The sequence below is a fragment of the Balaenoptera acutorostrata genome, chromosome 15 (genome assembly GCF_949987535.1).
Source record: "Balaenoptera acutorostrata chromosome 15, mBalAcu1.1, whole genome shotgun sequence".
Classification (NCBI taxonomy): Eukaryota; Metazoa; Chordata; class Mammalia; order Artiodactyla; family Balaenopteridae; genus Balaenoptera; species Balaenoptera acutorostrata.
In genome coordinates this window covers 89,593,884-89,620,614 of record NC_080078.1, presented here as the reverse complement: position 1 = coordinate 89,620,614, position 26,731 = coordinate 89,593,884, and the positions used below count along the sequence as shown (strand labels likewise).

The following is a 26,731-nucleotide window of genomic DNA, read 5'->3' as shown; positions in this document are numbered from 1 at the left end:
TCTTCCTTTTTAAAAAAGAGAACTCTGAAAAAATGCAAAAACTGGAACTTTTTGCAATATTATATGAAAGATAATCTTATTTTCGCTCATTCTGTGACATGTGCAACTCTTAAGAAAGCCATACTTAATGGTGTTTTTATTTTTTAGATCCTATATTGTGTTTTGTATGTGGCCCTTTTTAGAACTACTTGTAGTGAGGGCGCTGTGTGTGTGCTTTTCTTAAATATTTATTTTTTCAACATGCTTTCAACCTGTCAACACAAAACAGACAGAAAAAGGGCAGTGTTTGAAGATTGTTGATTTTTTCTGGGGATAATCTATATTATATCGACTTTATATGAATTATTATAAACCTGTGTTTGTATTGGAGATGTGTTTCATATTTGGGGGAGTCTTCTGTAATTGGTCAGTGGACATCACGGCCGTCGCCTGCTTCCCTGGAGCCATCGACGGCCAACAGCACCTCCTCCCTAGTGGTCTTGAGATTTCTTGTCTGCCGGGCGCACTCCGGGCCCGCCTGTGGGTCTCCTTTCTGTGACGGGATTAGTTAGACTTTCTTGCAAAGCGATCACTTTCAATAAACTGGGAAATTGCTGCTTGAGCAGATGCCTCGTGTGTGTTTCAGACAGCGTCCCCTCCTCCGGCCTCACCCTGGGTAGAGGGGGCCAGAGAGTAACCCCCACCCCCAGCCCTTTGTGGCCTGGTTGCTGGCCTCCTCTCTGCCCACCGCCACCCCTGCCCATGGTGGGGTCCCGGCTCCGTGTCCCTCCCCCCAGGAGGCAGACACAGCTTTTGGAAAAATCCCGAATCTTTAATGTTACTCCTCGCCTGGTTCAGCCCAGACGTGAGACACCTGAGCTTGGCAAACACGGTACAAATGTCCACCCGGGCCCTCAGTCAGGTTAAGTGCGGGCAGGGGCGCCCCCTCCCCGACACCCCTCAAAGTGCATCGAGGACGGCCCCGTGTGGCCCCAGAGCAGGGCCCGTCACACCCCTGACAAGTCCAGGGCCGACAGGTGGGGGGTGGCCACCCCTGGGGACCCCAGGCCAAGGGGACAGCTGTGAGGTTTGGCATTAGTGCAAAAGGCCGAGAGGCTGGTTTCTTCAGAGGCACTTTGAGTGGTGGGGACCGCCCCCCACCGGTTAAAAAGAAGGCCCTGCAGCTGGGAGAGGCCCCGGCGGGCGGGGCTCAGTCCAGGAAGCGTTGGCAGGCCTTCTTCCAGCGGCAGGCCGTGCACCACAGGTCCCGGTGGTCCATGCCATACACTTTCCGGCACTTCTTGGCGTCACCTCGGGGCTTCCTGGGGGGACACGTGAGGGGCATGGGGTGCTGTCGGGCCGGGAGCCTCCCTGCCCGGTGCCTTCCCCGGCCCCTTTACACGCACGCACCTCGGGTTGGCGCCGGGCTTGGCGGGCAGGGCTGGCGCGCAGGCCCTGACCGGGATGGGCCGAGGCTCCGGGTGGACGGGTGCCAGGCAGCCCTGAGAGGAGACACCGCTGTGGCCTCGCACCCCTCCAGAGCCGCCCGAGGCCTCACCCACCTGGTAAGCGTGGTCACTGGGGCACACCTGGGGGGCGGGCAGGGAGCTCAGCACCGGGGGCGGGGGCAGGGCGGGCGGGCGCAGCAGGCTGGGCAGGGCCGGGGGCTCCAGCGGCTCCAGGCGGGGGAAGGCGGGTGGCACGGAGGCCGTGGGGGACCCCGGGGTCAGGCCAGACAGCCCATCGGTCAGCGAGTCCACACCGACATCCAGCTCCGTGTAGTAGAAGTCCTCCTCGCCGTCGCTCTGCTCCGGCTCTGCCTGCCGCCTGCTGGGGGGCGGGGGGTGGGGTGCGAGCTGACGCAGAGGCCCGCCTGGCGCCCCCCGCCCCGCCCCCGCCCCCGGCCCCGCCGCACCCCAGGTGCACCAGACGGATGTGTCTCTGCATCCCTGACGCCGAGCTCAGCACCTTCCCGCAGCGCTTCCACAGGCACTGGAACAGCCCCTGCAGCGAGCTCTGGGCGACAGGGGGCGGTCAGCCTCGGCGCCCCCCACGTCCACCCCGCTCCAAGGGCTGCCCTGGCTCACCTTCCTCTTCCTCAGGGCAGGCTCCCCGAACAGGAAGTGGGCTGCCTCAGGGGGCAGCGGGGGCGACGGGGTAGATGGAGAGGACTGGTCACTGGTCGGGCCCCAGCCCCCATCCCCGCTGCGGCCGCCGCTGCCCGGTGGCCGCACCGGGGCCTCCCTCCAGGGCTCCAAGCTGGGCTCTGCGGACACACACCGGCGCCAGCATCAGGACTTTTGGGGGCCACGGCTGTGCTGCAGACGCTGCTGGCTACGGGTCCCTGAGTGCAAAGAACCTCTTGGAGGAGGGAGTGGCCGGGAGGAGCTGACCACGGCAGCCCGGGGACGAGCCTCTCCAGCACAGAGAAGGAAAAACGGAAGAGTACGGGGTGGGGGGATGCCTGGCCAGCCAGGTGGAGATGGACAGGTCACAGAGGCCTGCAGGCCTGGGGCACTGCAGCTTTGGCCGCAGGGAGGGGCCATGGGGGTCCTGATGTCGCTTTAGGCCTCAGGAGATGCACTTAGAAGATGGTATTCCAGGTGAGCGGCTCTGCTCGCCCCACAGGGGCTGGGCAGCTTGTAGGGTCCTGGAGAGGCAGTGGTCCTGAGCCCTGCCGCCACCCCCCACCCCAAGCCAGGCCTCTAAGTCTCACCTGTGCTGAAGGCTACAGCCGGGGCCCCCAGCAGGAGGGGGCTGGTGGACAGGCTTGTGAGGGCTGCGGCAGCCATGACCTCGTCCAGCCGGGCTTTTCCTGGGGGGGCTCTGGAGGAGATGGGGATGGGGGGTGGGGGAGTGGGTAGGGCCCAAGAAGTACTCCAGGCCCGTCCCCGTCCCGGCACACGTGCAGGCCTGGGCACGTGTGTGCACCCAGCTCCCTCACTCCAGGAGCCGGGCAGGAGGCCCAGCTCCACCTCCAGCTCGGGTTGCCGAGCTCCAAATCCCCAGGAACCACCGGGAACAGGCCTGGGCTGGGGTCTTTCCAAAGCCCGACTTCTCTGCAGCCTGGGCTTTGTTCCACCGTGGCTCCTTCAGACCCTGTTGCTGGACAGGAGTCTGAGGCCCAGCCGGTGGGGCCAGGCCAGGCCAGGCCCAGCCCAGCCCTCCCCCCAGTCACACATTAACCAGGGTTGTGCAACAGCAGCTGCGGGCCTAGCGCCAGACCCAGGAGGGCGGGAGCAGCCAGCAGTCAGCAGCAGCCCGGGGAGACTGGGCTCGAAGCACAAGCGGGTCCCTGGGCCCCAGCGGGCAAGGCCAGAGCCCGCCCCCGCCTGCGCAGCCAGCCCAGGGTGTCAGGCACCTGGGAGGGTTTCTCTCTCTGCAGACAGGGCTGGGGAGACAGCCATCGGGGGCCCCGGGATGCCTGGACGGTCGATTCCACGCGGGCCTCACAGCCTCTTGGGCACAGAGGCTGACAGGCGCCCCCTCCCAGTTCTGCGCTCTGGCCCTCAGGGTTTGGAGAGGAACAAGGCATACTGATACATCGGTCATTTCTGCTTAACTCCTCCAGGGCTGGGGAGCCGAAAGCCAAAGACAGAAACCCAGTGCAGGATGCTGACCTGCCCTCCCCCGAGGCCCCCCTCGCAGGGGTGGGGTCTGGAAGGCTCCAGCCCGCGCCCCATCCACCACCCCTGCACACACAGGCGCACGGGTGCACATGCCCCCTCGGCCTGGCACGCGAACCCCGGCTCACCTATGCCCTGGCACCGGGATGTGCGCCGACGGCGTCGGTGGCCCCGCCGCCCCCGCCCCCGGGGCCCCGAGGTCCGCGGCCCGCGGTTCCGGCTCCTGCGGCAGCGCGAACTCCACGGCAGGGCCCTGCGGACGCGGCCGGCTCAGCGCGGGCATCGGCCGAGTCCCCACCCCCACCGCCACCCCGACCCGCTGGTGCCCGCCCCCAAACCGGCTGCGGCCGGTGCGGCCCCGCCCCCGGCCCCGCCCCCGGCCGCCGCGGCGGGAAGCGCTCCGGGCGCCGGCCCAGCCCCGCCGGACCCACGGACACGCGCGGCGACGCGCCGCCCCCGCCCGCCCCGCCCCGGGGCCCAAAGTTCGTGCAGCCCGACGCCATCTTCGCAGCGGGAACTTTGTCGGCGCCCCGGCCCGGTACCTGCGGCGGCGCGGGCACCGACACGGGCGCGGCCGCGGGGTCCCGGCCGGCGGCGCGGAGTGGGGGGCGCCCGCAGCCCGAGCCGGGCGCCGGGGGGCGCTCGGCCTCCATGGCCGGCCGGGTACCGAGGCTGCAGCGGCGAGGGCGGACGCTCCGGACGCGGCCCCGGGCCGGGCCGGGCCGGGCTGGGCCGGGCTGGCCGGGCCACCGACCCCCGCCCTGGATCGGCCGCCGCCCGCGCCGCGCCGCCCGGAGGCTGCCGGCCGGCCCCGCCCCCTCCTCGCGGCCGGAGGCCCCGCCCGCCCCGCGTCCATTGGCCCGCCCCGCGTCCATTGGCCCGCCCCGCCCCGCGCCCATTGGCCCACCCCGCGGCCACACCCCGCCCCTGGCCGGCTGCTCCCGCGCTGGCTGCTCCCGCGCCGGTCCGGGAGGGGGCCCGGCTTGTCCCGCCCGCCCGCCCGACGGCCCCCGCCCCGGCGCCCCCGTCGCCGGGGCGGGCCGGATTCCTCGAGGGGTGCCCGTGCGCGAGCTGCCGGACCCGGGAGGAGGCCGCGTCTCCTTGGCGGGCTTCCCGGGAGCAGGTTATTCTTTAACGCACGACTGCCCACCTCCCGCGCCCCTTATGTAACTCCAGGGGCTGGGTGGTGGAGCCTTTCCTATCGTTTCAGGGTTCAGGTCCCACCCTGGGGTAGCCACCCTGCGGGCCGGCTCACCGCTCGGAGGAGCCCCTCGGCCTGAGGATCGCCCGCCAGGGCTTGCCTCCCTCCCCACTCGGTCTTCTGAGCCCGACCAGCCGGCGGCCCCAGGTGACAGGGCGCTGGCACCCAGCACCCCCAGCGGGAGGAAGCCCGTTCCCAAGGAGAGGTTTTCACTCCTTCCAGACCCCACCCCGCCAAGCCTCCCAGACTTTCAAGAAGAGCAGGCTGAGGTATAGCAGTGTTCATGCTCCCTGAGCTGGGGCTTTATTGAGGTCGCACCCCACTCTGGAGGAAGGATCATCTGTACTTGGGTGTTCAGGGAAGAGGGGATGAAGACCCCTCCCCAGGCTTAGACAGGAAGCAGGGGGTCTCCATGCCCTGCACATGTCCTCCTCTCCTGGTAGGAGTTGGAGCTGGGGGGTTCCAGGTACCCAGGAGCCCCCATCTCCTGGATGCTGTCATACACGTTTTCCAGGAGGCTCTTGTCCATGCCCAGGCCCCTGAGAGGGAGGACCTCGTAGGCCAGGTCACTCCCCAGAGCCAAACTCGCTTCCCCACCCTTGGGGTCTGGCTGGTCTGTGGAAGGTCCTGGGTCCCTCCTTTTAGGCTTGCTGACCCTGGAATACAGGATGTCCACCTGGAGAGAGGAAGCCAGTCCAGGGAGGGGTCAGCACCATCCACTCGGCCAAGGATCTGCCCAGTCCCGTCCACCCTACCTCACACACTTCACTTCACCTGAGCAGCTGGGGTCGCCTCGACTTTGTCCTGCTCCAGGCCTTGGGGGCCCCGATCTGTTCCCTTGAGCTTCTGGACACACGCATACTCAGCCACCACGGGTATGGCCTCGGGACCAGGCCTGGGACAGCTGCTGGTCAGCTGTGCCCCTGCCCACACCCCAGAGGTGACTGCCAGCCCGGCCCTGGGGATGGCAGCCAGCCCCACATTGGAATAGGTGGCCTCAGGGCCGGTGGAGGGCGTGGCCAGGGGCAGCTCCTGGTGTGGGAAGGCTGCCGGGGGCCTGGTCGTCTTGCCTCTGGACGCCTCCAGCCATTGTGGGCGCAGATCCATGCTGGCAGGCCATGGGGCTGAGGGTGGGGGCAGGGCAGAGATTACTTGGGGGTCCGGGGACGCCTGCCCACCGCCAGGCCCCGGCCCTTCCACCAGCTCACCTCTGCTGCAGGGCCGGCTGCGGTGCAGCTCATGCAGTCTGGTGTCCGACTTGCCGAGGGAGCAGTGGTGGGGTCGTCTCAGCAGTGAGTGGGGGCAAGGAAGGCTGGCTGGTCCCCTGCTGGCCCCAGGGACACCCTGACACTCACCGCTTCTGCTGGCATTACACTGCCCTGCAGCCCAGACAGCTGCCTCTGTGCCCGCTTCCTGGGTGCAAGAGGGTCATCAGAGCGGGGAGGCAGAGGTGCGGATCAGAGGCCCGTAGGGACGTGTGTGTAGACAGCGGGTGCTGGGCCTGCCTGAGTCCCGCCCCCTTTGGCTGTAGAGCTGAGCCAGGCCCCACCCGGGCCAGGGACGGTCACACCTGTGGCAGGCTGTGCATGACATCCACAGCCAGAGGAGCAGGGCGAGGCGCCCTAGGCCCCAGAGGGCAGGAGGGGCCGAGGGTACCTGTGGCCTCATCCTGCGAAGCCGTGGATGGGCCTGGGGGCAGAAGACAGGGTGCTGGGGGCTGAGGGACTGGGCACCAACCTGACAGCCCCACTTCTGCACCTTGTGCTGCCGGAAGGTCCCCCACCCACCCCTGTGCTCTGACTCAGCACACAGGAAACCCCAAGGCTCAGCAGCCCCTCCCTCCTATGGAGGCCGAGGGGACACAGCCTCAGCGCCCACCTTCCCGCCTCTGCCCAGGGGCTGCTGGTGAGGGATGAGGCATGCTCTGCCTGGCCCCCATGAGGACCTGAGTTGGCCAGGATGACTCAAGTGATGGCCGAGCACGGGCAGTTGAGGAGGCGCAGGGCAGCTGGGACCTGGCCAAGGCCCCACTGTGGTCACTGAGGCCACACCTGAGAGCCGGGGAGGCCCCCAGGCCACGCCCCAGGCTAGCAAGCCACAGGCCACAGACCCACCTACAGCCATGTCCTACCCAGGCATGGCTCCTGTCCAGGTGATGCCCCCTAGCTGTCCACTACGGAGACTGGCCCCCTGAGGGGCTGGAAAGCTGGGGGTCAGCAGGCAGGAAGGGCTGCTTTGGACACTGACCACCCCACCCCTGGCTCTCCATCCCTCCCCTCCAACTGCCCCTGCCATCGGACGTCTGCTTCCTGGAGTCTTGGCACAGGTGCCGGAGGTGAGGGGCCAGCAGCATGGAGCTGTCTCCGAAGGTGGGGGCCAGTCTGCTCAGACCCAGGGAGTGGGCTTTCCTCACCAGAGGGCCCAGGTCCCAATGCCCTGACCTGGTAGTGCCCAGTCTTCCCAGACCCCTGCCCTCAGCTGCCCTAGGAAGGCACCAAGGGGCCCGGGGCCCTGGCCAGGCTGGAGGCCAGAGCGGGCACTCACCAAGGCTGGGGCTGGTGCGCCTCCTCCGCCACCTAGGGTGGCGGGCAGCTTGGGCACCTCGAGCCGCAAGGCCTCTGTGTCGCCCTCGGCCCAGCTCCCCACCTCACTTCCTGCCCGTGCACCACGCCGCGTCTTCTCACGCAGCTGCCACGGCAGCCTCACCCACCTGCTGTGGCCCTGCCTGGGGTCTAGACGGGACTTGGCAGGGGTGTGCTGCGAGCTGGTGCTGATCGGAGGCCCTAAATCATGTCGTCTCCACCCATGATGCAGTGGGTGCGTGTGGGCAACAAAACAGGCGGGCACGGACCCAGGGTGCCAACACCCCCCGCCCCGCCGGGTCCTCCTGCCTCAATAACGGCGCTCCCTCTGGGCCCCGCACAGCCACGGTCTCCTTCCATCACTGCAGCACCGGGCTCACCCGTCTGCGGGTGTCAGGCAACGCGGGGGGGCACCCTGGGCTGTGGCCGCGTCTGGGAGGGCAGCAGGGATGCCCGTCCTCCCGGGCCCTCTGCCTCTGGGTGGGGTGCTGGGCAGGACCCTCACCCAGGACCCCCCCAGCCCAGCCCCGTGACCCAGTGCAAAGACCCCTCCTCCTCAAAGGCCCCACAGCCAGCCGAGCCTCCACTAAAGGACACTGCAACAAAGTCACTTTAATGTCCTTGTTCAGGAGATAGCCCAGGACACTGGTAGGTGGGCTCAATGGTCAAGGAAGTGTCAGGAAGGGACCTGACAGGGACCCCTGCAGCCTGTCTCCTCTCAGCAGTGACCACACGCCTGAGGCCGGCAAGAAGGCCAACTGTGAGGGCTGGCCCCTCTTCCGGTGGCATCCTAGCTGTCGAGCGACAGCTGGTCTTCCTGAGGGCAGCGGGAACCGGGGTCCCTGAGCTCTGTCCACGCCACGTGTGGGGCCCTAGAACTCGGTCATCTTCTTGTGGGTGTCTGCCTTCCTCTGTTCCCTCTGCAGGCCCGCCTCCTGGGCCCGGAGCTGCCCCAGCTGCCGCTGGGCTCCCGCCAGCTTCTCCTGCAGCTGGGCCGCTGTCACGCTGTGCCTGGGGAGGGGCCCGCCATTCAGCACTGCCCATCATCCTCCAGCCCCTCTCAGACCTGGCCCGCCGCCCTCGGGTCAGGGCGAGCTCTCACCCAGGCACCACGGGCAGGGCCCACACGTACCGGCCAGCATTGCGGGCAAGGGCCTCCTGGATGCCCCGGATGGCTCGCTGGGTCTGCTCGATCTTCTCCTCCGTCTGGAAGAGCTGCAGGCTCAGGGCGCGCTTGGCACTCCTGCTGGCGTGGTACACCTCCTCGCCACTCCTCCTCCCCGGGGGCGCCACCCCCCGCCTCCAGGGCCCCAGGAGCCCCGCCTTTCAGCTTCTCGTTCAGGAAGTCAAACACACTTCGAGACGGTGGGCGGCCCCTAGGCCCGCCCCCTCTGCCCCGGCACTTTGGGGGCCTGCTGACGCCAGCCTGGCCGCCCCTGGTCCTCTTCTGCAGGATCTCTGCGCACTGGTCCAGCGACTTGCCTCGCGGCAGCACCACGGCGTGGATGGGCTCCACCCGGCCCTCCGCATGCCGGCCCAGACCTGGGGGTACACCGAGCTGGCACTGCCACTGGACTCTGGGGCCGTGCTGAGGGAGCCCTTCACCACCCCCGTGCAGCACACACTCACCCTTGCCAAACTCGTAGCCCATCTTGGCGAGGAGTCTGGAGCCGATGCCCCGCGTGTGCACCTCCCAGCCAGCGAAGGCGGAGCTGCAGGTCCCGGGGTCAGCAGCACCAGGTTCCACCACTGCAACCATCAGAGGGCAACAGCTTCACCCCGCTGCACGCGGGGCATCCTGGGCTCCGGCCAAGGTTAGCCCAAGAGCTCAGCTCTGGGCCAGGGCCAATCCCTGGCACCCCTGGCTCCCTGCCAGTTGCCCAGGGCTGTGTGGTGCGAACGACAGGCAGAGCCTGTGGCAGAGCCCAGCCCTCTCCACACTTCAGGGTCACGACCTGGTCACGTGGTGGCCCCTTTCCTATTCCCTGGACGTGGGTGCCACCGTTCCCCTAACAGAGAGCAGTACTCACCTCTACCTGCCGGCTCAGTCCTCCCCTCCATCAGCATGGACAACTCGGCTAACAGATCCCAGGTGGACACCCCCCTGGGGGAGGGCCAGACACTGCTAGCCAGTTCCTCTGTCCACCCGCCAGGCCCCCATGCCCTGCAGGAAACCGTCCCTTCCTGTGCGTCCCATCCACTCCTGTGGCTCGCGTGGGACTGTCATCATTCTGGGTTTCTGCATCTGTAGGTCTCTGGACCTGCCCCAGACCCATCACGCACCCTCTCCTCTCCCCTGCCCGCTGTGGGGGCCTCGCGCCTGCCCCCCGCCCTGAGTGCGTCCTCGCACTGACCACAGTATGGGACCCTGCCAGCCAGGAGCCCCTCGGGGTGGCAGCAGCCATACCTCGAGCATAGCTGGGGTCGTCCACGTCACTGCCGTCTGAGTCAGAGGACCCTGCGGGCTCCGTGCGCAGCGGGGGCAGGATGCTGTCCCCCTCCACCACGGCCTCTTTCAACAGCAGAGAGTCAAACTTGACCGTGTAGTAGCCGCTGTCCACATCTGGAGGGGCACAGAGGCAGCAGGGCAGTGGCCTCAACACATGGAAGGAGCCACTCTGGAAGCTGGGAGCAGGGTGGGGCCAAGGTCAAGGCGGGGCCTTGTTCCTCTTGGGCGTGGGGTGGGATCCCAATGCCCGAACAGAGGAGTGGTCAGGCAGGACTAATTTGGAACACATGGGGAGGGCTTCCCAGAAAGGACCCCGTCAGGGAGGCCCTGGGCAGCCTCACCAGTGATCCGCGCTGGGTACCAGAGGCCATCCTGCCGCTTGGCCAGACATGCAGAGCCGGCCTGCAGGGAGCTCAGGTCTGGGTCCTGGAAGGGGCGCAGCTCATCCACAGAGACCACCTGCCCATGGGAGAACCTGCAGAGAGGGCCACAGGGATGCAGACTCAGATACGGCCACCAGGGCCCCATGAGCCGGGAGAATCCAGTCTACCTGCCTGGACGCCGCCTGGACAGGGAGACAGACACACACATCTACATCCATATCTGCTGAACACAGGTGTACATGTGCCACACACACCCATGCACACACACAACACACACCCACGCGCATATACACTGAACACGTGTACAAACACGCAACACAAACACCCACGCACACACACAATATACACTGAACACATGCGTACACATGTATGCACACAACCCATGCACACGTGTGCACACATACACATCCATGCCCATACGTGCATACGTATACACACATGCACACACATGCACAATACACCCCCCACACATATATGCATGCATACATGTGTGCACAAATGCATACGCACACATGCGTACATGTGCACACACATATACACATGCACACAAGTATGCACACGCACACACATATACTCATGCACACGTGCACAAACATGCATGCACACATACGTACACATACACACATATATGCACACACATGCACTTACACAGTATACATAAGCACACACCTACACATGTATGCAATGTACACGCACACATGTATGCACATGTGCATAGATGTGTACATATGTGCATGCACATGTATGGACACACACACACTTGTGCTTGTGCTCTCACTCTCAGGATGGACCTGGGTACCCTGAGGACAAGATGCTTCGAGTTTCTCCCCAGCCTTCTGGGCTAGAGTCATGTACACACAGGCACACACACAGCTGGTAGACATCCTTGTGATGAGAGCTCCCTGGCGCCTCTCCACCAGATACAACAGGTCATCAAGGCAAGTGTGTCTGCGTGCTCTCACAGGACTGAGTCCTCCCCAGCCAATTAGAAGGAGCTGGTTGTAATAGTGCTGCCTTGACTTCTAGATGTCAGTGAAACAGTGAAACCAAAATGAAAACCGGGAGAGAGGGGGTGGGGGAGGAAGTGGGAACAGAGGGCTGCAACCTTTAACTTTGCCAAATAAAGACATGAAGCAACCACGCACACATCTCCTGCTATGCCCCCATTTCAAGGAGGAAGCGGTTCTAACCCCATGAGAGTAAGTGAGGCGGGCACTCGCTCCGGACACGCAGCCAGCCCTGCCGTGGCTGTCCTCCTAGGTGGAGCCCACGGGGAGAAAGGAGAGGAAACGAGGCATTTCAGTCACCTTCCACAAGCAGACAAAGGTGGCCTCGGATGCCTCCCTGGCGGGGTTCTGGCCAGTTCCTTCTCACCCCTGACTGTCCTCAGGCACCCAGGGTACCACCAACGGCCAGTGGCATCAGCAGCTGCAAAACTGGCCCACGTGTCCTGCAGTGGGCACGGTGGTTGAAGAGCCCTCTTCAACCGAGGAAAGAGGCCCAGACTCGGTGAATTTGGCCAAACACCCCCTCAACACACCCAGACACCACAGACGCCAACTAAACCTCCCTGCAAGAATCTTTGGTACTCGTAGAAGCCGTAAAATTTGGTGTCCCCCTTAACCCAGAAAGCGCTTCTAGGGAATGACCCTAAAACAATAATGAAAGTATGTAAAGACTGAGCCAGAAGGATGTGACCCAAACATGAAAGACTCGGAAATAACCTAAGTTCCCAGCCATGGGGCGTAGTTAACGGCGTGTCCATGAAACAAATGTCAACCAAGAGCACAGGCAGCCTCATCAATGGAATGAAGTGCACCCAGGAAGAGCCTCTCATACAACAAAATTTCACGCAGGACAGAGGAGGTGTTACCAAAGAGGCAGGAAAACACACACTACGGATTTCATAAGGAAAAAATTTAAAATTGGTTTCCCATACAAAAAACCCCAACAACATCCCACTCGATCATCTGCTTCACAATATTCACGAAAATACACTCCAGAATAAGTAAAAACTTGAACCAGAAAACAAGCATTTAGAATGAGTATACACCACAACTCAGTTTGGTTTATCCCAGGAATGCAAGGGTGGTTCAACAGGTGAAAACCATTCAATGAAACAGAGCACATTAATAGAAAACCAGTTCGTCAACCGATATAGAAAAGATACTTGAAAAAATCCAACACCCTTACATGTTAAAAAACACTCAGGGACTTCCCTCGTGGCGCAGTGGTTAAGAATCCGCCTGCCAACGCAGGGGGCATGGGTTTGAGCCCTGGTCTGGGAAGCTCCCACATGCCACGGAGCAGCTAAGCCTGGGCGCCACAACTACTGAGCCTGTGCTCTAGAGCCTGCGAGCCACAACTACTGAGTCCACGTGCCACAACTACTGAAGCCCGTGCCCCTAGAGCCCGCACTCCTCAACAAGGGAAGTCGTTGCAATGAGAAGCCCGCACACAACAAAGAGTAGTGCCCTCTGGCCGCAACTACAGAAAGCCCATACACAGCAACGAAGACCCAATGCAGCCAAAAATAAATAAATAAATATATTTAAAAAAACCCCAAAACAACACTCAACCTGATAAACAGCAACTATGGAAAACCCACAGCTCACATCACACTCAGTGGTGAGAGACTGGGTGCTTTCCCCCTAAGATCAGGAACAAAACAAGGATGGCTGCTCTTGCTACTTTTATTCAGTGTAGTATTGGAAGTTCTAGGCAGAGCAATTAAGCAAGAAAAATAAATAAAAGCCATCCAAATTGGAAGGGAAGAAGCAAAAGTGGGCTTCCTTGGTGGCACAGTGGTTAGGAATCCGCCTGCCAATGCAGCGGACACGGGTTCGAGCCCTGGTCTGGGAAGATCCCACATGCCACGGAGCAGCTAAGCCCGTGTGCCACAACTACTGGGCTTGTGCTCTAGAGCCCGTGAGCCACAGTTACTGAGCCAGCGTGCCACAACTACTGAAGCCTGCGCGCCTAGAGCCCGTGCTCCGCAACAGGAGAAACCACTGCAGTGAGAAGCCCGCACACCTCAATGAACAGTAGCCCCCTGTTCGCCACAACTAGAGAAAGCCCGAGCACAGCAACGAAGACCCAATGCAGCCAAAAAAAAAAAATAAAAACAAAGAAGCAAAAGTACCTCTATTTGTCAATGACATAATTGTATATATAGAAAACCCTAAATAATCCACAAAAAAATCCTATTAGAGCTAAAAAATGAATTTGACAGTGTTACAGGATATAAAATCAACATACAAAGATCAGTTGTATTTTAATACACTAAAAATGCACAATCTAAAAATGAAATTTCATTTACAGTAGCATCAAAATGAATAAAATACTTAGAAATAAATTTAGCCAAGGCTTGTGAACTACAGAACATTGCCGAAAAAAATTAAAGAAGACCTACATAATTGGAAAGAGATCCCATGTTCATAAATTAGAAGACTTCATTTTATTAGGATGGCAATACTCCCCACATTGATCTACAGACGCAATGCAATTCCTATCAAAATTCCAATCTTCTTTTACACAGAATTGGACAAGCTGATTTTAAAATTCATATGGAAATGCAATGGATCTTGAATAGCCAAAAGAATCTTGAGAAGAAAAAAAAATGTTTGAGGACTATGTACTTCCTGACTTCAAAACTTACTACAAAGCTACAGTCATCCAAACAGTATGTACTGGCATAAACACATCCAGTCCATTGGTGTGGACCAATGGACTGGATGAGAGAACCCAGAAATAACCCCTCACACACATCAGTCAGATCTCGTCATGGGTGTCATGACAATTCAATGGGGAAAGGACAGTTCTTTCAACAAATGGTATTGGGAAACTGGATACCTACATGCAAAAGAATGAAGCTGGACCCTTACACCATTAGAGCATGTGATTTACAAGGGAAAAAATTAAACTTTTCAACAATATTTTATGTCAAAATGGAGTAAGTTGTATGAAATATTCAAGGAAAGTAATACGAGACAAGAATCTTATACAGTAAGTCCCCTACATATGAACCTTCAAGTTGCGAACTTTCAAAGACGCAAACGTGCCACTGCATGCCAGCTGTTGTACTGTACTACTGTGCTTTTCAAGGTACTGTAAGATTAAAAATGTTTTATTTTTTGTGTTGTTTTTTATGTATTTTTTTTAATGTACTTGTGTGAAAAGTATTAAGAGCCTATTACAGTACAGTACTATATAGCCGATTGTGTTAGTTGGGTACCTAGGCTAACTTTGTTGGACTTATGAACAAATTGCACTTACAAACGCACTCTCAGAACAGAACTCGTTCGTATGTAGGGGACTTACTGTATTCAACAAACCTGCTCTTCAAGTATAAAAGACACAAACAGAACCTAATCAACATGCCAGATCTCTGGAAACATTATTCCTGTGAGCCCTTCCTGAAGAATCTACCAGAAAACGAGTCTCAGACAACCGAAATGCTAAAAAGACCCCAACAGATGGAATGATGGTAAGCATGAAATGCAAAGGTCCTTCTAGAACTAAGGTTGGGAGTAAAAGGGAAACAATGGCTGTAATGACCACAAGATCCAACAATGCAGATCTAGTGCAATCACAAAGACAGAGAATGTGGGTAGTAGTACATGTAAAAATGCTTTTAACAGTTTTCAATCATCATAATTGAAGAATGAATGTTGTTATTCTGAGTGTCCTGTGTGTGTAAAATGGGATAAAACAAATTAGTTATGGGTCCTTTGGAGCCCATCATTCCCTATGTCCTTGAGAACCAGAGTCCTGGCGTAAAGAAGGAAATACAGATGTGATCCAGAAAAGATTAAGTAGAAACACTGCAGTCCTTAATTTGAATTGGAAGTATCAGTATAAATTCACAAGGTATTTGTCCTTAAAAACATAAGTATGTGGTATGTGTATATATACACTAACATGTACATTAGTGTGTGTCCACCTGTATTTCCTAGCTCCGTTTGCTGAAAAAGCCTACAGTGATGAACCAACTAGCAGCAAAGTGCGTCCCAGTGCCCCCACTGTGGGTTGTGAAATACCATCTCCCATTAAAAGAAACCAGGGCTTCTTGGAGACTTGGCTGCCTTCAGGTCTGGGGTAGGAAGAGTGCAGATGACTGTGGGAAACCCTGACTCCTGGGGCTGTGTCAAAAGGATGTGGGAGCCAACCTGAAGGAGCTCCCACTTGGCAAGGGTGAGACAATTTGAGTTTCAATAAAGATCAGAATCTCCATGGACTGAAATTCATCAAATATATTTAAATCCATCAGTCCATAAGGATATTAAAAATTTTTTAAAAGCCAATTTATCACCTCAGGATGAAAGAGAACCAATTCGCTATCTTGGAAACCAAGAAAACAAAACAGGAAAGTCCGGCATTATCCTGCCTTTTCCATATGATCTGTACCACTAGGTAGCCAAATTGTAGACAAGGAAAGGCATCTCTCTATAACGTTTAGCTAGTAAATTAACTGACAGAATTAAAGAGCTCTTTTTTGCAACCCACACTGTATCAGTGGATCTCGGCGTTGAGCACCGTTGGCAGTTATACATCAGGTGCCTCCTGACGAAAGCACAACACCTAGAGACATGCCCAAATGGGGGTCCTGAGTGTGACCAGGTCCCTGGATCCATATGCCAGCCTGCGGTGAACACAGGAACATGCTGGGCTGCACCAGGGCGGTCGATGACGATCAAAGGGTCTGGTCCTTCAACAGTGAAACTGTGAGGCCAGGAAAGGCGGGGGTGGGGGGGCGGGGTGCAGACACAGCAGTCTTAAAAAGTGAGCAAGATTAAACTACAACGTTTACACCCCTGCCGCACCTGAGTAACAAGCAACAAAGAACACAAGGAAGTGATTATCATAAAAGTCGGGAGAGTGCTTCCTTTTGGAGGAGGGAGAAGGCTATGTTTGCGCTGAGGCAAACAGAGGGGCTCCTGGGGTAACTGGCAAATTTGTAGTTTTGATCTGAGCAGCGAGTACTAGGGTGTTACAATGATTCCTCATGCTATTTCTTAACTTCCTCTGTCTGATTTTATTTTACAATAACAAGATAAAAATTTGAAGTCCACTGTGTCCTTACTACATGTTAGCTACTGTTCAATATTCTTTTACTTCTATCAGCGCATCCCGTTCTCCCAACAACTGTGAGAGACAGCTTCATCTCTGTTTTACGGATAAGGATACTGAAACATAGAACGATGAAGTTAGAACAAATGTATGAAAAAATGCTCAATCTTGCTAATAATCAAGGGAATACAAGTTCAATCAAGATCACCTCCCCAGCTCTCAGTGGGCACGAAGTTGCAAGTAAGAGAACGTGACCGAGGGTGACTACGGAGCAGACCAGGGACTGGGAACCGCACGGCGCACAAGGACAGAAAACGCGCGTGTTCTCCACACTGCTACACACCGGGGACATTCTCACCAGGGACAAAAGATGTGCACTAGGATGTTCACAGCACGTTGTTTGTAATAAATAACAACTGGGAAACTGGACTTCCCTGGTGGCGCAGTGGTTAAGAATCCGCCTGCCAATGCAGGGGACACAGGTTTGAGCCCTGGTCCGGGAAGATCCCACATGCCACGGAGCAACTAAGCCTGTTCGCCACAACTACTGAGCCTGTGCTCTACAGCCCATGAGCTACAACTGCTGAGCCCGTGTGCCACAACTACTGAGCCTGTGCTCTACAGCCCGTGCTCCGCAACAAGAGAAGCCACAATAAGAAGCCCGCGCACCTCAACGAAAAGTAGCCCCCGCTCGCTGCAACTAGAGAAAGCCCGTGCGCAGCAACGAAGACCCAATGCAGCCAAAAATAAATAAATAAATTAATTAATTAAAAAAACAAAACAAAACTGGGAAACACCAGAAGGAGACAGAATAAAATGTGGCACATTCATGAGGAAAATAACACAGCAGTTAAAATGCACAAAATAGTTCTATAAATATCAACGTGGACTTTTCTCACAAACACGCTCTGTGAGAAGAGCTGCAAAACGAAGCATCCTGCATGTTAACCATTTAATTAGAAAATAAGGCACAAATATGTCCTATTCACAGATACACCTCTATAAAGGTCTCATGTACACTAGAGAGAAACACACCACAGATGTGACAACGAGCCTCCCAAGAAGGGGAGGGGACTGCGACAGAGTGGTGGGTCACAGGGTGCTTCAACACTGTCTATCCTATCTTTAAAATAAAATTTTCAATAAGTAAATTTTAAAATCCAAAGCAAATGCAAGAAAGTAACTATGAAACCCGGGAGGTGGTGAGGGGCGTGTTCGCGGGCTGCTCGGGCCGGGCCTAAAGCTGACGGCAGGCGGCAGCGGAGAGCACGGCAGAGGGGAGCCGGCTCGTCTCAGCCTGGCTGCCTGGGAGGCCCAGCGGCCACGGCAGCCACACGGCCTACCTGGCGGGCCTGCTGCCGGGGGGGTAACACGCATGAAACCCTTGGAACAGTGCCTGCCCAGAGGACGCAGCACAGGGACACGTTAGTTCTCATCCCCACACAGGACATGGCACAGGGACGGGGAGGAACCCTCCAGAGGGACCAGTGGCAGAAAGGATGGAGGGTTCCCTCCTCTGCTCCTCGGCTGCGTGCTGGGGAGAGGGGTGCGCCCACCCTGTGGAAGCTGGAGGAGGCTGATGACTGATTTGCTGTGCACTTTCCTGTACGCACGCTACGCCTTTCACAAAACTTACAGAGAAAGACAGGAAAAAAGGGGGAAATGTAGCAAGTAAGACTTTGGGCCCAGCAAGAATCTATAAAGAAATAAGACAACGGAAGAACTGAAGGAAGTTACCCTGGACTATTGGCTAAAAAAGAAAATCAGCTACTGGAAATCTCGGTAAGTATTCTTTGCAGAGAAAAAGTAAAAAGAAACAAAGTTAAAGTCATGTGTTTAAGCAAAAAGCAACATCATTACAACTGTGGAAATTTGAATAGAAACAAAGTATTGCTGTTAAATTCCGTAGGTGTGACGACGACATGGAGATAGTCTTTAAAATAACACCCTTATCACTTAGGTTAGGGTGATATCCTGAAGTACTTAGAAGTGAAAAGCCCAGTAATTTCTACAACTTGCTTTAAGGTAATCCAGAGGCAGGAAGAGTTGCAACAAGACTGGCACGACCTTGATGCACAATGACGCCTGCAGCTGGAGCGCCAGCAGCCTGTACGCTACTCCCTCTCACTTCGTACGTGTTTGACAACTTCTATAATAAAGCTTCTATAATAAAAATAAATTTTAGAAGTTTCACTCTAAAGAATAAAACTGGTGATGGGAGCGGGGGTGGGGGGGGGAGTCCATTCTTTTCAACATCAGCCCTTCCATACTTCTTCATCTACCCGAGGAAAATCCAAGTAAACACCTAAACAAGGACACTGCTAGAAGAATCCCCTGCCCCCCAAGTTCTCTTCTTGTCAGCACTCTGCTGGGCAAAGAAGGACAAAACTTCAAAGCCCAGAGGGCCCACCTAGCCCCTGATCCTGTCTGCAATCCACCCCCCACACGCCCCCAGGGCCCCCAGGAACTCAGGCCTTACCTGCAGCTCTCCTGGAAACGGCACTTCCCCTCCAGGAAGAACGGGCAAGGCTTCAGGGACTTGTGAGTGGGGTAGAGATAGAGTACGCGCACGCCCGGGGAGCCGTCATCCGCCTCCTCGGTGCCCACGATCATGGCGTTGTGATACTCCAGGGTGCCCCAGGCACTGTAGTAGGGGGCGTTCACCTTCCTCCCACTCAGCTCTGCCCCGTCCTCGTCCTCCCCTTCGTCCTCCTCCCGCCCAGGCTCCGTGGGTCCTGGCCCAGTCTCTCTCATAGGAACAGTCTCCAGTTCCGCCTCGGGGGCTACTGGCACCTCCACGGCCTCCGCAATGGCGTTCTGGAAAGCCAAGTACTCAGCATCCTCCTGGGCTGGGCGCTCTCCATCCAGCGCCGCCAGCAGCTTGCTCTTCCTGACGGACACCAGGCTGGCCTCAGTGAGCTCGATCAGCTCCTTCAGGTCCCCCTGCAGCTGGCGCAGGTCTGCCAGCTCCGAGGGATCCAGGCCAGCACCCAGAGCCAGCTCCACCTGCTGCAGCTGCGCGTCGTAGGTCCGGAGAGCGGTCTGCAGGCTCTCCTCGTCCATCCTGTTGGGAGGGGCCGGGTCCCTGGGTCCTCAGAGGGGAGGCGTGGGAGCCAGAGCTGCGGGGAAGAGAAGCCGGATGAACCCGGGACCGGCCGTCCCCGCGAGGCCGGCACTGAGCGCTGGCCAACCGCCGCCCTCGGCGGACAGCCTGCGGAACCGTGAACCGCCCTGCCTCCCGTTTGGGCCGAGAGAAGTTTCCAGCTCCGAGAAGAAGAGCCAGAGCCAGCCCTTGGCCGCTGGCCTCACGGCCTCCGCTCCATTCCCGGGAGCTGCCGTCAAGTTCCTCCGGGGTCTCTGCGTCCCAGCCCAATGCCCCCGCCCCCGGCCGGGTCCACTCCCCGGGCCCCGCGCCGCCCGCCCCCGTTCGGCCCGCCACCAAGGGCCCAGGCCCCGTCGCCCAGACCCCCTCGCCCCCGGCCCGGCCCTCCTCTGCGCCGTCTCCCGGTCGCCGCCACAGACAGCCTGCCGGCCTCACCGGCCAAAGCCGCCCGGCGCCCGCTTCCGCCCCCGCAGCCGACAGGCACTTCCGCCCGAGCGCCGCCGCCGCCGCCGCCGGAAGTGCCTGGCGCGGGGGCCGCCGGGACGGCTCCGCCCCTCCCCGGGTGGCCAGCCGTCGTCCCGTCGGGCGCCACGCGGGGTCAGCGCGGGGTCAGCGTGGGGTCGGAGGGCCAGGTGCGCTGCGGTTCCGACGGCTCCCCGGCTCCCCGGCTCCGCGGCCCGGCCGGGCGGGCGCAGGTAAGTCGAGGCGGGCGAGCGGAGCTGGGCCCGGGCCCGGCGACCGGTCCGCAGTCTGTCCGCGCCGCCCTCCACCCGCACACACGCGCCCCGCCTCTGAGAGGCGCCCGCGGCGAGCCGGGTGCGAGGCGGGCGGCGCGCGGGGAGACCCGAGCGGAGCGAAACCCGAGGGAAGCCCGGGCTGGGGAGCGGGGGCCGCGCTCGGGGTGAAGCGGGGCGGGACGGGCCGCCCTCTGCCTGCGAGCGGAGCGCCCTGGCCGGGCCGGGAGTGGGAGCGAGGGCGCCGGGAGCTCCGGGCCGATGCGGGAGCAGTTGCGGAGGCGAAGGCGGCGGCGGCAGTGCCGGGCTGAGGGGAGGCGGGTCAGGAGGAGCCGCGCTCAGGGCTCCAGCTCTGAGCGGTCAAGCGGGCAGACAGACTCTCTGCCTGTTGGGGGGTGCTGGCGGGGGGTGCTGGGGAGGCGCGGTGCGGGCCGGTTCGCCCGTGACCGATCTCGGGTTCCCAGGGCAGGATGTACACGCTGCTGTCAGGCCTGTACAAGTACATGTTCCAGAAGGACGAGTACTGCATCCTGATCCTGGGTCTGGACAACGCCGGGAAGACGGTACGTGCGGTTCCGTGTCAACACCCTTACTCCCCCGCTGCCCTATGGTCTTGTTGGTTTTATGCTTTTAGCTGCATGTTCTGTACCCATATAGGATCCGAACTTCGCTTAAGGCCATGGGACAGTTACCGCTAGCTACCTTGAAAGCAAAACTTTGTTTTGTTTTGCTTCGATTTAAAGGAATAGGCCCAAGTAGGGGTATTTTTGAAGCAGCCATGAGAACTCTTCTAGCTCTCATCTCACGCCTCTCTCTCTGCCTTTAGACTTTCTTGGAGCAGTCAAAGACGCGGTTCAACAAGAACTACAAGGGGATGACTCTGTCCAAAATCACTACCACTGTGGGCCTAAACAGTAAGGGCGTCCTTTAGGGCTGTGGGTTTGGGGGCAGAGCCCTGAGGATGCTGCGGTGTACGAAGGCCGAGGGTGAGGCCGCTGCTCCGGCTCCCATTGGCCCCAGCATCACGGAGCGCCGGCACCGCCTGCTCCTCCCGGGAGAGCTGGGAGCCCGTGTGTCAGGGACCAAGGCCACAGCCTCACCTGTCTCCTTTCTCCCCAGTCGGCACTGTGGACTTTGGAAAGGCCCGCCTCATGTTCTGGGACTTAGGGGGGCAGGAGGAGCTGCAGTCTTTGTGGGACAAGGTAAGATGGGCGGATGCCACATAGACTCCCTGGCCTGCCTGTCGTGCCATCTCTCTAGCTGGCACCGTGGTCTCTTCCTCCCTTTCCTCAGAAGGCCTGGCACTCCCCTTCTCTCCTTCCTGTTGCTGTTTTCCGTCACCCACCTGGTTCCTGAGGCTCGCCTCCATCCCAGTTCCCAAGTCACTCTCCCCAGGAGCAGGGACAAACTTGGTTCCTTTTGGCTTAGAGATTTTGTTGCTAATCAGAACAGGACGAGACGAAGAATGGTCGAGGAGCAGACGTGGGGGAGACGCAACGCCTATTTGGTGCTCAGCTGCAGCACCGGGGCCTGAGTCTCACCTACTGCGTCCTCCCTCAGTCCTAGCTTAGGACCTGTCCTCCGTGGTGGCCCCTTTCCCATCAGGGGAGGGTGTCCTCCACAGTCCACAGCAAGTGTCTCCTCTTTCGAGGTAGGTTTGAAGCGTTTCTGAGACCTCAAGACTGGAGTCGGTCTTCAGCTCAGCCTGTGCCAGGCACAGGGGTCCAGTAGAGAACAGGGCAGGACAAGCCTCTTCCCTCAGCCCCCTCCCAATGGATTGGCGTGGCGGGTTTGGTACAGCCTAGTGCCGGGGACACAGACAGGCTCACCCTGATTCTGGGGGCAGATGTGCCCATCCCAGCACTTGCCGGTGGGTCAGTGCCCTGGTCTTGATTTCTGGTTTGACCCCAGCAGCAGGTACCTGGTCACTTTTTCCTTTTTCCTCCCAAAGTGTCCCCCCCATCCTGACCTCCAGCCAAGAGGACAGGTTCCATCTTGCAGCCAGAAGGTCACTGACAGACGCCCTGTGGCCATTTAAGTCGGACCAAGGCAGAGCCAAGCTAGGGGCTGTCTGTGCAAACTCTAGACTCACACGGGGAGTGTGAAACAGGTCCTGACATTCTGTCATAGGCCAGGGTTTCGGGGGCAGATGCTGCGGCAGAGGTTGGGGTGCAAGTGTATGGGGGGGGACGTGGGCCTGGGCAGGGGCGGGGTCATCTCAGATGCTGCCCCACGTTGCGTGAAGCTGGCTGGGACTCCATCCCTGTGGCAGGTCACCCCGGTGGGCTGCGCTGGGCGGCTGTGACATGGTCAGGTGGCTCTTTATGGGTCAGAGTGGGTCTTGCAGGAGCCAGCAAGGGGATCTGCGCCGGGTGCACTGCTTGTCACGGCCGCCAGGCCACGGCCGGTGACAGGTGCACCTGCACACACACGCCTCTGGTTGGGGACCGGCCCCTCCTGAGGGAAAGCCGGGTTGGTCGTGCCCCCCATCCCCCCACCAGCTTCCACGTCTGTTGGTGGTGTGGCCTCGTTGCCGCATCACGAGGAGCTGAGCCCCGATCGCTGAGCCTGCCGTCTCGGAGGGACCCTGGGCTGCTCGCGTGCTCCGCGACTCGGGTGGAGTGGGTGCCCTGCCGCCTGCCTGTGGCGTCAGGTGCCCCTGCCAGGGTGGGCGCCCTGCTGGCCCCTGTGAGCAGGTAGCATGGAGGTGACCACACGCCTAACCCCAACTCTGAGTCACCAGGAGGGGTGGAAAGTGGGGCTCCTGCTCCCCCTCTGGTTCTGAGACGCTATGTCGTGGCAGGCCCCCCGCCCCCATGCCATCCGGCACGGTCTGGCGGGTCTTCACTTGCGTGTCCACTGCTCTCCGTCTACCCCACACCTCCGCTCGTGCCGCACACTGCTGCTCACGGGTCTGTGTGCGTGCCAGCCTCAGGCCAGGTCTGCGGACCAAGCAGACCACCTGGCGCCCTGCCACAGGGGTGACTTCTGGCCTCTGTCCCTCCAGGCCACAGCCGAGAGCCCTCCAGTGCGAGGCCACAGGTGACACTACCATCAGGGCCTGGGCACGGCGGGTGCCGCGGGCTCAGGGCAGCCCCTCGCGCTCCGGGTTTGGCTCACGCTCAGCCCCAGGGGTGCCGCTCCTATCCCTGCCGCTGCTGCCTGGCTGTCACCCGATACCCGAGGGCATGGCGGTGGACCTGGCCCCGTCTGCCAGCGCCCCGTCTGCCGGTGCCCGGTTGCACATGGATTGAAGTCCCCTGCCACCACAGGGGCCCCAGGGGCCCCAGGGGCAGAGCGGTGATTCCCTCACTGGCTCGCTGCAATCCCCACGCTGTCCCCTCCTGCCTCGGAGGCCTCCACGGTTGGGCCGCAGCTCCTGGCCCTGCGTCACCCAGCAGGCTGGCCAGAGAGGCCCCGGGTGTGGGACACACGGTCTGCAGACCCGGAGGCCACCCATGTCGGGCTTCCTTTTCTGTAGCGAGTGTAGGTACAAAGGTTTGACTTGTACTGGGGGGGGGGTGGCGGGGACAAGTTGGCGTCATGCCCTGTGGTACATGTGGGTGTTCCGGATTCCTGGGCTCACGCTGGGCAGGAGCTGGAGTGGGCGTGGGGGGGGGGCGGTCACCCGCTCTGCCAACGTGGGCATTTCCGTGCTCTTTTCTGATCGGGACAGAAGGCTGACTTGCCAGGCCCGTTTCGTGTGTCTGTCCTTTCCCAGGGGTGCTGCCGTTCACCCCCCATAGCTCTCCCCGTACTCTGGGCTCTGGTGGTTTTAAGTGTCGGGGTGGCTCCTGTGTGGCCGCTGCTGGCAGGGGACCCAGGGCCGGCCGCCCTCCTGGCCCCGGTCCAGCCTGCAGAGCTCCGAGCTCGCTGGCGCTGGCTCAGTTGTTGGTTCTGTCCCGCGCAGGGGACAGAGCTGCTTTGAATGTTCTGGACTCGCCCCTCGGTGGGCTTTCCGTAGCTCCCCGATGGCAAGCCGCCGCTGCCCCCACCCCCAGGTCTGCTGAGACCCCGAGCACCATCCCTTTCCCTCTGGCCGCCGTCAGGCCAGCAGGTGTGGTCGGGTCCTAGGAGCGGAGGCTGAAGTGGTGTTCGGAGCACAGCACCCGGCAAATGGGCGAGGGAGGTGGCAACCCCGGCCCAGGGGGTCTGGGGCGCCTCTCCACTCTGCCCTACCTCCCCGCCCCCAGGAAGCACCCCAGAAGGGTCTTCCAGCTGGGGGCTGCCTCGAGGTGGCCGGGTGCCCGCAGCTCAGCACCCCGTTCTGCTCCCGCTCAGTACTACGCGGAGTGCCACGGCGTCATCTACGTCATCGACTCCACGGACGAGGAGCGGCTGTCCGAGTCCAAGCGAGCATTCGGTGTGTGCGGCTGGCCAGGCCCGGGAGGCGGGGAGCGGGTGGTCCCGTCTGCACAGCCCGCTTCCCGAGCTGGGCTTGTGGGGGAGGGCGGCGCCACGTCAGGAGGGCCCCGGCCGAGTGCGTCCACACTTGCAGGGGGTCCGCGAGGGCTTGGGGACCTCTGGGCAGAGGCGGACAAAGGGCGCTCACTGCCGCCTCTCTGCTCGCCCCAGAGAAGATGGTCACAAGCGAGGCGTTGGACGGTGTCCCCATCCTGGTGCTGGCCAACAAGCAGGACATTGAGGTGAGCCCCTGGGCCCGGCGGGCCCCACTCCCAGGGGACAGGGTGCCTCTCCCAGGGGAGGGCCGCTGCCTTCCTCAGACACCAGAGCACGGCTGCCCCGGGGGCAGAGCCCCTCCCCCACCCCAGGCCTCTGGCTGCCCTGCTGCCAGGGACCGGGAGCCTCCTGCTGGGCAGACCCAGGTGAAAGCTCTGGAAAGAAAATGCAGAGGGACCAGGGTGGGAGTCAGCCCTGACCCCGATCTGTCTGCTGCCCTTGAGCACGGCAGCTGTGCCGGCCTTACCCCCTGGGACCACTGACCAGTGGAGGTGCAGCGGCCATCCGCGTGGAGGGGGCCCTGAGCAGGCCGGTGGCGCGATCCTGGAGCATCTCGGTCGTGGCTGCCAGGGTGCGTCTCGGACCACCGCCTGCTTCCCTGTAGACCTTCCCTGACACCTGCTCCTCTGAGGCTGCTCGCCAGGCAGGACCCCTCCTGGACAGAGTAGCCCCAGGGTGCCCCCCGCAGCTCTAGGAACTGCCCTGGGGTGGGGCCGGGCCTTGAGACTGATCCTCACGGCCTCGCCTCCCCCAGACTTGCCTCTCCATCCCGGACATCAAGACTGTGTTCAGCGACTGCGCCTCCAAGATCGGCAGGCGTGACTGCCTGACCCAGGCCTGCTCGGCCCTCACGGGGTGAGTGGGGCTCGCCCTGGGCGCCGGGGGCTATGGCTGGCCCCGCCTCACACCCGCTGTCTCCACAGCAAGGGGGTGCGCGAGGGCATCGAGTGGATGGTGAAGTGCGTCGTGCGGAATGTGCACCGGCCGCCGCGGCAGCGGGACATCACGTAGGCACAGCCGGCCCAGGGCGCCCACCGCTCGTCCTGAAGAGCTCCTGCTGGCTCCGCGCCGCTGAACCCCCTGGGGGCTGGGTTGGCTTTGCCTTGTGGTGGTTCTACTTGCTTTGTTTTTCTTCTAAGACAAACTTTTTTCTGTATCCAGAAAAGCGTAGGCATCCGGAGGCTTCTTCTGCCTAGGGGAGCTGGGGCGGCAGGGACCCCACCAGACCCCCACATCGGGCCTGGACCCCGACCTCGAGGCCCAGTTTGGGGGCCCCGGGGTGAGGCCTTGGCAGGCCACCACTCGCTTTGGAGCTGCTGTCCAGCAGGCCTGCTGGCCTGGACCTTCGTGGGGCCTTGTGTGGCAGCTGCTTGGAACTGGGTTTTTCCAGAGGTGTGGGGCCCTTCACAGTGCCCAGGGTTGCTCCATGCATCGTGCCCACGGAGGGGGCTGGGGGGCCATGGCTGTCCTCAGCCTCTGTCCTCCCTGATCCTGGAGGCGGGCTGGGGGGCTGGTGTCACCTCGAGGGAGACCTGGGCTCGCCTCCGTCCTTGTCCCGATGCAGCCTCGGGACCGGGCAGGGGAGACCTGCCTGGGAGGCTGTGTGCCCCTGCCACTGGCCCAGCCACCTTGTTTTGATCCCCAGCAAGGACGGTGAAGCTAGGCGGTTGTGCTGGGGGTGGGCAGCCCCCCCTGCCCCCCCTGCCCCCCGCAAGCCTGCCTGCCACCCACCTAGGATGACCGCAGTTACCACCTCGGGGGTTGGGCTGGTGGTGTGCTGGGCCTGCGCTTCCAGCTGGCGGTGAAGGGCGGGGTCCCCCTTAGGGCTGGGGCGAGCCATCTAGAAATCCCTTTCCAGGCCTGTGTCCAGGAGCAGAGGCCCTCCAGGCAAGGCTGGTCCTCAGGACCCTCCCACACGGCCCCTGCAGGAGCTGCCAACCCCCCACGAGCCTAGCCGTGGGTGAAAGAAAGACAATTGGAGTGGCTCCTGTCCACCGTTCCTCCAGAGGCCTGGTGGCTTCGTGTCTGACGGTCACAACCCCAGCTGCTCTCCCTGATGGGGCCGAGGAGGAGATGCTGGGAAAGGGCTGAGTCAGGGCTGGGGATGGGGACCAGCTGCTGCTGATGTGAGTCATGGGGGCGTG

The 26,731-nt window shown here is 60.4% G+C and overlaps 4 protein-coding genes across 10 annotated transcripts; 1 reads left to right on the top strand and 3 right to left on the bottom strand.

Moving 5' to 3' along the window:
- Positions 1-790: 790 nt before the first annotated feature.
- SLC2A4RG (SLC2A4 regulator) lies at positions 791-4,408 on the bottom strand. Of its 4 annotated transcripts, none has more exons than XM_057530210.1 (8): positions 4,148-4,408; positions 3,734-3,858; positions 2,696-2,805; positions 2,067-2,245; positions 1,895-1,995; positions 1,569-1,809; positions 1,390-1,481; positions 791-1,301 (listed from the first exon to the last, which is right to left on the bottom strand). In XM_057530210.1, the coding sequence occupies exons 1-8, from the start codon at positions 4,256-4,258 to the stop codon at positions 1,190-1,192; spliced, it is 1,071 nt and encodes a 356-aa protein (XP_057386193.1). In that variant the 5' UTR covers positions 4,259-4,408; the 3' UTR covers positions 791-1,189. The 4 variants fall into 4 exon arrangements, with proteins under 4 accessions (XP_057386193.1, XP_057386194.1, XP_057386195.1 ...); XM_057530211.1 differs by having other exon boundaries at positions 1,569-1,806; positions 4,148-4,406; XM_057530212.1 differs by lacking the exon at positions 1,895-1,995.
- A 448-nt stretch (positions 4,409-4,856) lies between these two features.
- On the bottom strand, positions 4,857-7,967 carry LIME1 (Lck interacting transmembrane adaptor 1). Its single transcript, XM_028167284.2, is given in 5 exon segments — positions 4,857-5,482; positions 5,581-5,930; positions 6,015-6,155; positions 6,158-6,219; positions 6,377-7,967. Coding segments are annotated over 5 exon segments (939 nt in total). The 5' UTR covers positions 6,475-7,967; the 3' UTR covers positions 4,857-5,194.
- Positions 7,968-8,126: 159 nt separating this feature from the next.
- Positions 8,127-19,942, bottom strand: ZGPAT (zinc finger CCCH-type and G-patch domain containing). The gene is given in 8 exon segments (XM_057529970.1): positions 8,127-8,399; positions 8,521-8,684; positions 8,686-8,930; positions 9,018-9,137; positions 9,796-9,951; positions 10,179-10,312; positions 18,769-19,408; positions 19,828-19,942. Coding segments are annotated over 7 exon segments (1,542 nt in total). The 5' UTR covers positions 19,353-19,408; positions 19,828-19,942; the 3' UTR covers positions 8,127-8,260.
- Positions 19,943-19,954: 12 nt separating this feature from the next.
- ARFRP1 (ADP ribosylation factor related protein 1) lies at positions 19,955-25,743 on the top strand. 4 transcript variants are annotated; one of them, XR_009005511.1, is made up of 8 exons: positions 19,955-20,087; positions 20,591-20,689; positions 20,953-21,040; positions 21,246-21,328; positions 24,408-24,489; positions 24,707-24,772; positions 25,342-25,442; positions 25,511-25,549. XR_009005511.1 is itself a non-coding variant. In XM_057529971.1 (8 exons), the coding sequence occupies exons 2-8, from the start codon at positions 20,597-20,599 to the stop codon at positions 25,596-25,598; spliced, it is 606 nt and encodes a 201-aa protein (XP_057385954.1). In that variant the 5' UTR covers positions 19,955-20,087; positions 20,591-20,596; the 3' UTR covers positions 25,599-25,743. The 4 variants fall into 4 exon arrangements, 2 of the variants coding, with proteins under 2 accessions (XP_057385954.1, XP_057385955.1); XR_009005510.1 differs by having other exon boundaries at positions 24,320-24,489; positions 24,702-24,772; XM_057529971.1 differs by having other exon boundaries at positions 24,702-24,772; positions 25,511-25,743.
- The last annotated feature ends 988 nt before the right edge of the window (positions 25,744-26,731 follow it).